This window comes from Dermacentor albipictus, chromosome 2 (genome assembly GCF_038994185.2).
Source record: "Dermacentor albipictus isolate Rhodes 1998 colony chromosome 2, USDA_Dalb.pri_finalv2, whole genome shotgun sequence".
Classification (NCBI taxonomy): domain Eukaryota; kingdom Metazoa; phylum Arthropoda; class Arachnida; order Ixodida; family Ixodidae; genus Dermacentor; species Dermacentor albipictus.
The window spans coordinates 69,845,572-69,859,539 of NC_091822.1; the positions used below are offsets into that span (position 1 = coordinate 69,845,572).

Consider the following 13,968-nt stretch of genomic DNA (forward strand, 5'->3'; position numbering starts at 1 on the left):
ACTTTCGATCACGATCGAATTTCTATTGGCTCCCTTTCGCAGCTTGCACGAAAGAGCCCATCGCGACCGAGAAATTCGATCCCGATCGAAAATTCCCCGTGTGTCCGGGGTATGCCCATACGCTCGGGTAGTGAATCGTACTTTTGTGCAATAGCCAGGCAACATTGCAGATAACCCTCTCTCAAAAATTATTTTTCGCTAAAACAGTCCTCACGTACAAGTGTTAGTGTACATCACAGCGACTGAGAAAATTGCACGCGGTGAAAGCAAAATTGCGCGCAGTGAAAGCCACTGAACTCGATAAGCCAACATGGTAAACCTAAATGTCTGAGCGACGCACTTGGATGTTATCTTCGACACAGTTCGTTCCCAGTGCAGGTAATGGCGTTATTTACAATTCCTTTTACAATTGTAGCTGTTGCACTTTGCTGAGTTACCACGCAAGATAAGCGGTCTGCAAATTTCCACGAAACTGGTGGCCTGAGCCTGATAGTAGTGGGTGCTGATGTTGATAACAGCTTAGGTGTTTTGCCTGTTGGAGAAAAGGTGAATGTGCATTGCTGCCGCTTGTGGCAGGTGCAGTTTGACGGGGCTTACATACAGTTATGTACAATGCTTTGAAGGATGGATTCATTGAAAGCGTCTGAACACCCTTCCGGTAGATGTCCCCTTACCTAAAGGACTTTAGTGTGCCCGTGTGTCAGGGGTAAAAGTTTTCTTGTTTGCAAAGCCAGCTGTATCAGGGATGCAAGTTCTCCCATTTGAGAAGCCCAAGCTTCCTGTTGGCAAAAGGCTTGCGACAATAGTGTAACATTCTTACTTAACGTTTTAGGAGTTGGACAATGATAGCATCGCACTGTTTCTATCGATAATCTTGCACAGTATATAGTATCATAAATCATGTTCCATGTTCACATAGGGACATGTTGGGCGCAGTTTTTGACTGGAGTGGTTTTGGTTGTAAAAAGGAGTTGATGTAGCCATCTGGCATTGTATGTGATAAGGGGAACCAGCCAGTGCAGGAGTAAAAATGGAGGAATGACTGATAAGTTATTAAATTAATGCAACAGTGGGATGTTGGGGTTGCTAGCAGTTGGTGTAGCTAACCAATGAAGCTGTGTGCAGATAGTGGCAGACATCTGGTTTGAGTCATTTGCTGGGAACGCTTGGCATGGGATTTAATGGTTGCATAATGCCTGCAGAAAGAAAATTGGTGCATTTACATATTGTTTGTTAGCTTCTTTTTGGTGGCAAATTTTTTTTTTATGCTTGTGCTTCTGATGTTGCAAACTTGTTTTGCCCATGCCCTCTTTAGGTAGGAAAGGAATTACCATAATTGTCAAATGCCTTGCCTCATATTATTGCCTATATATATGCATGGATTTCTTCAGAAAAACCTCTAGCAGTTTCTTACCTGCTAAAGGAGTACCCACACATATTTCCAAAGTTACAAAAACGAGCACAAGCTTCTCAATCATTAAAATATCACACTTAAGAAGCATAAAGGTTGGGAAGTACTTTTGAGATATCTTGATACTAAAGTTGTTTCGAAATACTGGACCTTGCAGACACATTGTTGTTACGTGATGACACAGTGCGAAATTTACTGTCGTGTAGAAATGAGGCTGGGTGTGATGGTATCGTTCATGAAAAGAACAAGACAGCTGCACTGATTTCTCTAAATGCGCTTGCGTCTGGCAGCTGCTGCAGCGATCACAAGAACGAAGCAAGCCAGTGTATTGTGACATCATGATGTCACCTCTTTGTTACCGAAAACAAAAGTAGTATTATAGTAACTAATTTTGGTTGCTGTGACTTTTGCCCATATTCCCAGGTTCAGGGTATTCGGGACGTTCATCTAATGCGAAAACATGAGAAGGTGATCTCATGCGAGCACACCTTTAACTTGATGAACCACTCTTGGGAAAAACATGCAAGATTTAGAATGGAGTGGCTTACAGTGGCACATGCTTGGATAGTAGTTGTTGCACGAGCAAAGTGTTAGCTGTTGACATGCACAGCATTTTGTGAAGTACAGGTATCTTGGCAATTTGTAGTTGCTCAAAAACACACATACACACACAAAAAAAGAAAGCTTTTAAAGATTTTTAATGTTTGCTTTCTGTACAAAGAAAATACAAAATTTTTGCTGCCGCACCATACCTTCGAATGCCTGCCATGTTGGTACAGTGAAATTCATACATTCTGACTGTCCATTGTTGAGCAGTGCACAAACTACCAAAGACAACAAAAAGAGGACAGGACAAGTGCCATTGTCCTCATTGTATTTGTCTTTGGCAGTTTTTGCACTCAGCAAAAATAGTTTCCAACTTGCCCGCTTTTCCATTCTACTATTTTGACTATATTTTGAACCATAGCATGAATCCAGAAGGTCTTTCTTAGCGGTTCTCTGAGCCTTGAGCTGTAGGTTTTAGAGGTTTTCTAAGGCATGACTTGTGGAATTTAAGGTTTGTTGTAGGAAACTCTGTTCTGTATCTCGTAGGTTGCAGGTATGTAGTGGTCTGCCCCTAGTAACTTTTCTTTATGTGCTTTTTCAGTGTGCAGGTGTACTTCGGTACATTAGACTCCATCAGCATCCCTTAAATCAAGCACCACAACATACAACATTGAGAAAGTGTCCTTGGCACCCTGTTTAAGTTTAGGTTAAATGTGACCTAGTGTAGGTTTTGTTGGCCACTATTGTCCAGAAGACAGCAGCCCATGGGCTTTAATGTGGCACATGGGGGCCAGGGTTGGTTTAGGTCTATTTGTGTTTGCATCCGCAGGCACGCAGGTGCCCGCCGTCTTAACCGCCACTCCTCTCCCTTTGCAGATGGCTCGGGCAACAAGCAGCAGCAGCAGCAGTGGCCCGGCGGCGGTGCTTCAGGAGGAGGCAGTCGCCGGGGGAGGTGGAGTGGACAGCAAGGGGAGGGTCGTCGGCCCACTCCTCAGCGCAACCGCGCGACACCGGACAAGAGGCCCCAGCCCAAGGGGCAGCCCCCACCAGCTGCGCAGCCGCCGCATCAGAATTCACAGGGACAGCGCAGTCAGGTCAGCAGCTGGCAACAGCATGGGTTGGGGGGAATAAGACGCATGCTCACAGATTGGCAGAATGAGCGGATACTCGCTTGCCGATATTTTTGTAGGCTGTGTACTTGCGTCCACTCACTCTCGTCTGTACTCACTCGCGTTCTTGCTTGTGCCCACTCGTGCCAACACTCACTTTCGTTTATATTTGCTTCCGTTCACACTTACTGGTGCTCACTCACGCTCACTCACCCTTGCCGACACTCACTCACGTTCGTACTTACATCCACTCAAAATTGCCGGCACTGATTCCAGTTGCTGTTCACGCCCACGCACACCCTTCATGACTCGCTAAACCTCTATCTTGTGCCTGCAATAGGAGTGTGAAACGTGTGAGAGTCAGTCTTAATATTGCAAGCCACTCGTTAACCTCTATTAAGTGGTTGTCAAGAGTTTGCGACGTATTGGTTCCAAGCTCCTAAATCGGGATGGGATGGTAAAGAGAAAATAGGGTTTTGAGGTCAAGTGCAGGTGTCCAGTAAGTGCTTAGTGAGTCTGTCTCAATCTTTCACTTAGAAAACAAGGCTCTGTGCTCAAAGTATGAAGCTGAACCTTGCGGGAAACTGGTGCAACTGCAGTCATTCAGGTGCACTAACACAGTCGTCTCTGCAATGTCAACATTTCCGGGTCTGCCATAATGTGCGAAGAAGTTCGCTTTCAACCTCGAAGAACATGCAGTGCAACCTGTGCAAATGTAAAGGGTGTTTTTTCGCATTAAATGTCCATTTGTCGTAGAAGCTCGTAAATTTCATTGTGTGAGGGCATGCACTGGGAAAGTCATCAGTGTTCTAACTTCACCTTGGATCGGGTTTTGGTGCCATCAAGTTTATGGGCGAGAATTGGTGGTCACTAGAAAATTTCAAAGAACATGCATCAGTTTTTACAACTTCAACTTGGAAATAACAAATGTAGATTATAATTATGCAAACTGCATTTCTTGAAACATCTAAAGTGAACAAAATTGTTTTATTGTACATTTTTATTTTATTTTACTAGCAGCACCTTACAGGGCCACGCAGAGGGAGCATAGAGTATGATGGGTGGGGACGTTTCAAAAAACAGCATTTAACGGAGAAACAATATATTAGCTTGCTCTGAAGTGTACTAGGAAATTTTGATTAGTACTTTTGCACAGCTGTCATAAACAATTTGATTTCCTGCGGGCCATACGCTAATGCATTTGTCTGCTTCAGATGATAAAACAGTTTATAAAATTGATATCTTTTACTAGCGAGAAATAGCAGAGTTGTAAACTTTGTGCTTTGATATTTGATAATTTTTCTAAATAGCTTGCAAGCCAAGAAATGTGCTTGCAAGAGAGTAAAATTCAGTTTTCTATTTAAGTGCAGTTCAAATTGGCGCTGCACTTGATTAATGAGGGCATTTCTGCATTCCAATGTTGTTGATCCCCTTAGCAGTGAGAACGGATATGTGCAGCACGGTCATGCGACATGAACGTTCATGCAGGGGACATATATAACCAAAATATTGCTATTTCTGCTTGACTCGGTGTCCAAATTAAAACAAGTCGAAGTCTGTATTATTGCGCAGTCTACTGTAAGGCATCTGAAATTTTGGTGGCTCTTATACATTGTCTATAGGGCCAGTGGCAGTGCCATGAAGCTGCCAATTAATCGAGAATGGACAAATTAACGGTCACTGACTGCCATTTATCCCTTACTGTGAAATAAACTAATTGGAAAGCTTGAAAATGAATTTTTTAGCACTTTGACCTAATTTAGTATTTCCCTTTAGTGTCCCGTTAAAGTTATGTTTACATGCAATGTTATCAAGGTTGAAAAGCTTGCCATTGCGATGATTTCTGAAGCCATAATGATAGTCATTGAATAAGATTTCTTTCCCGACTTGTGCGGTGATTAGGGGACACTGAATTGGAAGCTGTCCAGTTAGCCTGGCCGATTTAACAAAGTTAGGGCTTACTGAAATGCATCCTTTAGTTTCTTCTATTGCCACTTTATGGGATGCCACCATTATTTTAGCTTTTATGTTTAGGGGATAGGGATAGGAATAACTTTAATGAAGTGCCGGCAAACGACGATTTAACGTGTCGTGACGCTGGCCAAGCGTCGACCCGGGGTTATGCCCTACTCTGCGCTAGCCCAGTTGGGCCCGTTTGTAGTGGGTCATGAGGCTTGTGCTTCTCGAGCGCACCCCGGGCCTGCTGGACGGCCCATAGTTGTGATTCCTTGTCTGCAGACTGCAGTGCACCTTGTAGTTCTGGCGGATAAGTCCTGGAGGTAGCTGCCGTCGGGAACCTGGCACAGTCCCACATGATATGCCATTGGTCCGCCGGACCCGCTGCACAAACACCGCACAGCCCACTCGGATAGAGCTCTGGGTGAAGCACGTGCAGCATTGCGGGGGCGAGGAGTGACGCGGTCTGTAGTTGTCTTAGGATTACGGCCTCCTCCCGACTGAGTGCCGGGTGGGGAGGCGGCATTGTCCGTCGAGCTAAGCGGTAACACTTAGTTACTTCGGCATAACTGGTCACTCTGTCCTTGGTTTCGAACCACCACACGGAACGGTCACTCTCGGGGGCACGGAAAGTAAGCGCTCGTGCCACCGAATGAGCCGTCTCGTTGTGGTTCGGTGAGGATGCACACTCGCCAGCGTGCGCCGGGAACCACTTGATACGGACGGTGCTGCCGCGGTCTTGAAATTGGAGCTTGCCGATGATGGCGGCCGCCGGCGCGCATATTAGCCCCTTGGCAAAGTTGCGCACGGCATTCCTCGAGTCGCTGAGCACGGTGCGACACTCGGCCTCGGTGATCGCCAGAGCGATGGCAACCTCCTCAGCGTCTGTGGCGTTCGTGCACCGCACGCTCGCCGCCGTTGTCTTGGTGCCGGTAGCCGCCGCAACGACCACCGCCGCGAAGCCTTCCCGCTTGTATTCCGCGGCGTCCACATACCGGGCGTGCGGGTCTTGGGCGTGTTGTTCAGTGAGGGCCTTGGCCCGCGCCTGCCGCCGTTCTTGGTTGTATTCTGGGTGCATGTTCTTCGGGATGGGGTCCACGTAAATGTGGGCCCGCGCCTCATCTGTAATCTCGCACGGTTGCCGGCTGGGAGCTTGGGGGCTGTAACCCAGGGACGTCAGTATACTGCGGCCCGTCTTGGTGGTAGAGAGGCGCTCGAATTGCGCGCTGAGCTGCGCCTCGGCTATTTCTTCTAGGGTATTATGGACGCCGAGCTGCAAGAGCCGAGCCGTACTCGTGGTCTCCATTAAACCCAGCGCCGCCTTGTAAGCCCGTCTGATCAGCGTGTTGATCTTGGTCCTGTCAGTGACGTGCCAATTAAGGTAGGCCGCAACGTAGGCGATGTGACTAATCACGAACAACTGGACAAGGCGCACGAGACTGTCCTCACGCATGCCTGCCCGTCGTGCAGAGACTCGATGTATGAGCCGGATGGTGTCCATTGCCTTGGTGGTAAGCTTGTTGATGGTCTCGTCGTTGCGGCCGCTCTTGTTGAGCAGCAGGCCCAGGACCCTGATCTTGGGAACTTCGGGGATGCGTTGCCCTGATGCAGTCACAATTTTGATGTGATCACACTCGCGAAGAGGAGCGCGCTTCCGTCCCGGTCGAAGCGGTGTGAGGACGAACAGCTCGGATTTGGCGGGCGAGCACATGAGGCCTGTGCCATCAAGGTGCTGCTCGATGGCGGTAACCGCCGCTTGCAGCTGTTGCTCGATGCTGGCGTCGGTGCCGCCGGCCGCCCACAGGGTAATGTCGTCGGCGTAGATCGTATGCCGGACGCCGGTCCCCGCTACTGCCCTCGCTACCCCGATCATGACGAGGTTAAAGAGCAACGGCGATATAACCGAACCCTGTGGAGTACCCGTACTGCCGAGCTTGTGTTCGGGGAGCTTGAGGTCTCCGGCGTGCAGTTCCACCGTGCGATTGGTCAAGAAGTCTTGAATGTAATTGTAGCTCGTTACCCCCATGTTGAGCCTTGATACTTGTCCTAATATGGCTGAGTGTTTGACTTTGTCGAATGCACTTTGTAAATCGAGACCCAGAATTACTTTGCTGTCTTGTGTCTTGTTGTCGACGATTTCTTGTTTGAGCTGTAACATGGCATCTTGTGTGCTGAGTCTGCGCCGGAAGCCGATCATCGTGTCAGGATAGAGGCCTTCCTTCTCTAGGTATTCCTGCCAACGGTTGGCGACCACGTGCTCCAGCACCTTGCCCACGCAGGACGTCAGCGAGATGGGACGCAGGTTGCCGATGTCCAGTGGTTTGCCCGGTTTCGGAATCAGGATCGTTCTAGCCGTTTTCCACTGTCGAGGGAGCTTGCCCGAATGCCAGCGTTCATTGAAGTAGTCTGTTAGGGCCTCTATCGAAGCGTCGTCCAGGTTGCGTAGCATCTTGTTTGTAACGAGATCTGGGCCGGCTGCTGAGCGGGTGTTGAGCTCGTGCAGCGCTACCCGTACCTCTGATATGGTAATGTCTCGGTCTAGCCACGCGTTGGGCAGCCCCCCGTACGGTGGGTGGGTTTCTGTTGGCGTGTCTGGCAGATACTTGGCTTCCAGGCTCCTAATAACAGCGTCTTTTCCTTGTTGTTGTGTGATGGTGTGCATGAGGCGGGCCAGGTGGTCTAGCTGGGTTGACTTGGTCTTTGTTTCGTCTAGGAGGTGCCGAAATAGATTCCATGTACAACTGCTTTTATGTTTACTTTTGTGACTGTGTATTCAGCCATCTTTGCTGGCTGAATACACAGTGGCACAAAATGGTTCTCTCAAGCTGTTAGGAGGTGTCTGTTGTTTTCCCGCTCGTGCTTTCATTTGTCCATGATGGCACCTAAAGGGGCACTAGTAGAGAGGTATAATAACTTTACTTGTATTAGTAAAATGTGATTATGGAATATTAAAACGGTTACTCTTACTGTCTGAGGAAGATTGTAAGCACGATAAGATTCAAAGGCGAAAGAATGGCAGTTCTGACCACACAATATCCTGAGACAGCGTCTACTTGGATATGGTTCGTTATTTTTAATGGACCACATTGCATTCTGAGGACACCAAAGAATCAACCTAAGAAGTTTCAATAACTTTTCCATTGCCAAGATGGCTCAAATACTAGCAGGCGCTTTGTACTTAATCTCGCACCAGTCTAGTGATGCTGATTTTCTGGCATGAAATTCTAGAACAGAATTCTTGGCCCTCATTTTCTCTCTGGTGAGCAACCATTTGCCACCAAGTGAATGAAAATATTTTGGGAGAGTGCATTGCCAGTGTTAAAGGTATGGAATGCTGCTCTTTAAGGTCGCTTAATCCTTTCAAATATAGATGCAACAAAAGAGAATTTTTTTTGCGCACAACGATTCTGATGATCTTGTAAAGCAAGACCACGTGAAATATTTGTCAGAAAGGGCAGTGTTACCAGGGAAAAAAGTTTTTTTCTTTTATACTGTAACAAGTGTGGGCTTCACTGCACACAAGTTAGTGCACACTTCCAACATGACATGCAAACAATCCTGATAATCATATAAAGCAAGACCATCTAAAAAAATTTGCCAGAAAGGTGAAGCTTATTATATGAAAAAAAAATGTTACACTGTAACTAAGGTAGGCTTCACTGTGTGCACAAGCGAGTCTATGCTCCCAACTTCTCTTTAACAGTTACTTGCGCCATCTGATGTTATATTTACAACAAGCACCAAATAATGCACACCATCTGGAAGAAGCACGGAGCTCGAGTCGTTTTTAGGCCGACAAAAAAAGAAAAAAAAAAGAAAGGAAAGCGCTGGACGAGCTGGTCTCGTTTGTCTTCTTGGCAGATTTTCGTTTAACACGCTGAGCTTACATTCCGTCCTAGAAGGCTTGAAGGACGGCGCAGCCTTCCCAAACTGATGCAGTGCTCCCAACGTATTGTGTGCAGGTAGCACGCAGCCTGCAGGATGACTGCGTGGAAGAAGCACTCCGCAAGGGCAATCGAAAGGTGAACCTGAATCACCTGCTGAAGTTCACTCTGACTCCCCGAGAGAGTGATCACCACCATGGCTACTGGCCTGGCCAACGCTCCAGTCGGCCACCACCGACCAAGCACTCCAAGGAGCAGTTCTTGCAAGCCAAGTGAGCGATACAGGGATGCTCTATATACCGAGGGGGAGCTGGGTATGGTTGATAATTAATGCAGCAGTAATGAAAGAATTGCAGTTATCAGATTTTGCAAGTGAGCCACTCCACTAGGGTCGGAGTCATACCTGTCATCAGGCACTGTTAGCTTGACGTTTACTGTATTGTTGCACTTGGATGAGTCTATCTCAGTAATTTGCACACGCCTGCCGAGCTGGAACTCTAGTGCGCACATTCAGCTCATGTCAACGACGGAAGGCTGCACTTGGTCATTTGAGTGGAATGTGATGGTGTTTCCACTTGGCTTCCTTGTCGCTTTGCAACCAAGCTAGCTGCGTGTCGCTCGAGTCTCTAGGAGATGTGCCTGCTAAAAATGCGAGATCAGTGTAGCAGTACCGTGCAGTGCCTGAGAGTATCAGATGCTAGCAGATCGGGCCGCGAATGCCGCTAGGCTAAATCTTTAGTTGTTGTCGACCTAATACACCCTCTCATTACTTTTGTTCATTTTGGTCACGTCAATGGTAGGGTTGAACTTCTTTCATTGTCGGCGTCTCTCTGGAGCTGTGTTTTAGACCACCGAGGCACGGGGTGTAGAGGCAGAGCTGTTTTGTGGGAGTAGCTTGTAGTGAATTAAGTTTTCACTGAGCATAGCCCAGGCCGTGATGTTGTTGGGTCTCTCTTGTTCTTGCAGCTGCCAGTTTGTGGTGCGTGAGGGCACGGTGCGTCGTTGGGATCCGGACGTGCCCGTAGCCTGGGAGCTGGTGCACGAAGTGCGGGTGCTGCAGCAGCAGAGCGACACTGGCCAGGAGGAGCGCTGTCCCGTGTGCCTGGGCACCCCGCGGGCAGCCCAGACGCCCCCGTGCGGACATGTGCACTGCTGGTCATGCCTTCTCCACTACTTGGCCCTGTCGGATCGGCTGTACCGGCCGTGCCCTATCTGCTACCGGCCATTCTCTGCTCAGCAGCTCCGCAGGTGTGTGCGCTACTTCGGTGAGGCTTCAGCACCATCCCTGGTGTGCTGTAACATACAGGAAAGAAAACAGTCTGAATTACCGTACGTGTGCGTTGCCTATGCTGATGCCAAAAGGAGAGAGGGAAAAAAGTAGATGTCAAGTTTGGTGCCACGCCACGGGGTAGTTTGTGACCACAATGGTAAAAGGCACATTCTACTGTGCAAGTGTCGGACGGCACCACTGTTGCATTGCAGCGAAATTGACATTGAATGCCGTTGCCGCAGATGATTGCACATCAATGTTGTGATTGAAACGGGCAAGTGATGCTCGTAAACGGGGTGTTAAACAGAACCCACTGCAAAATTTTGCTGACTTTGCACACTCAATGGCCAAAAATCTAGATTCAGTGGCAGTGGGAGGCATATCATTATTATCGAAGTTGAGGATGAGAGGTGGCCTAACAGTGACAATTTGATAAGATTGTTAGCCATCTTCAATGGTATATTGGAAGAGACAGACAAATGGGCAAGCCCTACTGTAAGCTGACTGCTGTCATGGTAACAGTGCTTTAGCATGCAGTGCTGTACTGTTACTGCTACTGCATCAATGACCTGCCTGCTTTATGGGGTCTAGCTAAGCTGCACCACACTGCTGGTAGATGGTGGACAGTAGTGATGAATAATTTTTCATTCTGTTAGGCAGCCGAGTTGTCCAACCTCCTCGTGCCTTTGGATGTTAGATGTTTGCTAATGACATGGGGACATGTTACGGCTTGCAGGGTGGTTCCCCAGCCTAGAAGGGGCTACCAGCCGGGTGACGAGATCACCATGTGCCTGATGCGTCGTCAGAAGAACCAGCCCGGTGCCCAGCCCATGCCGGCTGACCTTTGGCGTGTGGATGACCTCGAGCCCTTCAACGTCAACCGAGGTGGGACCGTCAGTTGACAGTTTTCTTTAAAGGAGTGCATTACACAGCGTAGCACGAGAGTGTTGACTGCGCTGAGGAGCATAATCTTTATGCACTTAAACCCGTTGAGCAATTGGAATGAATGAGAGATTAGCAGATGGAATGGGCAGCCTAATTGGAAGCTTTAGGCTTGTCTTTTATGGTCAAGCTTTGCCTTGGTTCCAGCTATGACATCCCCGTAGTGATATGACAACAGCTGCTACATAACCAAAGCGCGATGGCTTGATCGTGGTACTGAGACAAGTCATTGTATTTTTAGTTTTTATTTCTAGTACGTGCTGTCCAACTTTGTATAACTCTGAGACAACGTGGATAAGCTTATGCATAGCCTCTGAGACTAGGGTGTACTGCGGCTGCAGCAACGTGCCACGAAGGCGGTGCTTATGATGCATTGTGAATGTTGCTGCTCATTCTCGGACGAACGGAATGTGAACTGTGGCAAGCTTAAGGAGGGACGCGGCAATTGAAGTGGTCAAATTTTCAAAATTTTTGATTTTCTGATTTATTTATTTTTTCGTGATTCGCAGACTTTTATTTACCTCGTAGTGAAATATTATAACAAAATGTGTGGTAGAAATCGAGAAAACCACTTTCGTAGAGTGCTGTTATCAAAAATTGAGAAAAAATCTGGCTTCAGAAGGCGTCGTCGCAGTGCGGATCGCCCGGCTATCCGTTGACGCAGCGCCGCCATCTTAGTATCATCGCAAAGAGGAGAGATCGGAACTAAAGATCGCCGAAGCAACGCATTTCATCACCGAAAAATAATCCAGCAAATGCAAGCGAAAAAAAGGCAAACGCGGCATTGCGATTGGGTGTAGTAGTCATGTGGTGCACAGGGCACGCTCCTGTTGGCTGTTGTAGATTTGAATTGCTGACGAACCTCTCGTGCACGCATTTGCGCAGCAGCGAGCTATGCGTTCCTATCAACGTGATTGACGATCGTGGCAGCTTACGCACGTTTTCTGCGATGAGCCCCAAAGGAATGAAGTTCCGAACGGCCCACGTGTATGGAAGACCACGAAAGGCGTAGAAATGAGAAATGAGGGAGAAAACTACTCGTAGAAGCGGATGCCACCGAGCTTGTTGACAAGGCAGGACTGGTGCACGTTGGTGACTGGGAAAGCACGCCCGCGTGCACTGCTGACGACGCGACCTCAGAAGGCCTACTCGACTGCGAGCAATGTCACGTGAAGGTCTGACTGCGAGCGACGGTGAAGGCGCGACCGTGAGTGACGGTTAAGGTCTGGTTAAGGTCTGTGCGAACACATGGATGGACCAAGCAGACCGATCAGGCTGCTCACGTACGTCTACGCTAAGTTCTTTCATCAGCTTGACTTTATGCCTCCAGCCATCCGTTGAAAGGTCCAGCCCACCTGTGGTTACCGGAATGCCAGACACGTTTGGCGCTGCGACTGAATGCTCGCAATGCACGCTGCTTCGATAGGTCTCACTTGGAGTCGACTGCCAAGCAGCTGCTGGAGAGGTTGGAGAGGTTGGAGGGGCTTCGCGCACTCGCTCCTAGAGCACCGCAAGTAGACGACACGACGTGCCATCATGACGCACAGCCAATTAAGGCGGAGCTTAGACCCGATCACTCGGCGAACGAGTTGAGGAGAAAATGCATGGCTATGGAGGAGGGTAACTTGTAATCGTCCATAGATCTCTTAACCCTTTGAGGGTCGAATTATTTTGAAAAAAACTTTCCCAGGTGGTCAAATTACTTTATTGCGGATCTTGAATGTACAAGATGTATAAAGTCGGGAATAAATAGCAAAAAAAAAATTAGGAACAGTATTTGAGTGTCAGCATCACTTAGAACTGCAAAATGTTCAATAGTATTTCAGAGTGTGGTACTCCTTGAAACAGGGGTCTCAGCACAGCGCCTCATCGCAGTCTGCACACCTAAAATGCGTGTATGTTCTTCTCTTGGAGCGACGAGTTGTGTTGGCGCACACATGACATCTCTGCGTGCATGCGGCTGCCTTGGGCAGAGGTATGAGGCACCCTCTTGCGTAAGCGCGTTGCCGCAGAGAGCGAGAATACCTCATGAGCAGCGGTGATAAACAAGCTAAGAGCAGCGTCAATCAAGGTAGAAATCAACTTCCGCCACCCCTGCGATAGCGTGCCGACAAAAAGAAAAATCACGTTTCGCGCGCCTCCGTTGCGATCACGCGGAGGAACCGAAACCGGGAAAGCGTGATGCCGCTGAGAGCGAGAATACCTCGCTAGCAGCGGTTATAAACATGCTAAGAGCAGCGCCAATCAAGATAGAAATCGACTTCCACCACTTCTTCAAGAGAGTGCCGACAGGGAGAAAAATGACGTTTCGTGCGCCTCCGTTGCGATCACGTGGCGAAACCGAAACCACAGAAGGGGTGTAGCCGCAGTCTGCGTGACGCGCTGAAGCTAGAAATCAGTCCTGTTTATCTCCACAAGAAGGTAGCCCAAATTTCAAATGCCTCTTGTAAGTCCTAAGAGGTGGCACCACCTCCCAGGGAGCACGCATCGTCATTATGGCGCGAAATTTCAAACGGAGGGTCGAAACCGTACCCGTACGGCAAAGACCTTGCGGGACAGAAAACCGCCGCTGTACATGTATGGCAAAAACCTTCATAGGGTTAATATGAAAGGCTTCACACAAATAGGGGTGCGAATGATTAACTTCAGCTGTACCCTACGCGTCTGCAAAATTTGTCCGAACCGTTTCAGGACCCTTTAATAGAGAGCGCGCTATTCTGGAGTCTCGGAGGCCATGTCTGCTCTTTCTTGGCTGACAAAACATTCCAGGAAACTATTTCTTTTTTTTTTTTTTTTCAGTGGGCACTATTGTCATAATCACTTGGTGCGATATGTTCTCTTTTCTTAAGT

At 48.3% G+C, this 13,968-nt stretch overlaps 1 protein-coding gene across 1 annotated transcript in view; it reads left to right on the forward strand.

Annotated features, from left to right (window-relative positions):
* The window catches only part of LOC135908188 (E3 ubiquitin-protein ligase RNF10), a 60,726-nt gene that overhangs the window by 1,358 nt on the left and 45,400 nt on the right, over positions 1 to 13,968 (forward strand). Inside the window, exons 2-5 of the mRNA XM_065439938.1 lie at positions 2,834 to 3,051; positions 8,985 to 9,178; positions 9,873 to 10,154; positions 10,913 to 11,061. Coding sequence (XP_065296010.1) covers positions 2,834 to 3,051; positions 8,985 to 9,178; positions 9,873 to 10,154; positions 10,913 to 11,061 — 843 coding nt within the window. The remainder of the gene's footprint in view (positions 1 to 2,833; positions 3,052 to 8,984; positions 9,179 to 9,872; positions 10,155 to 10,912; positions 11,062 to 13,968) is intronic.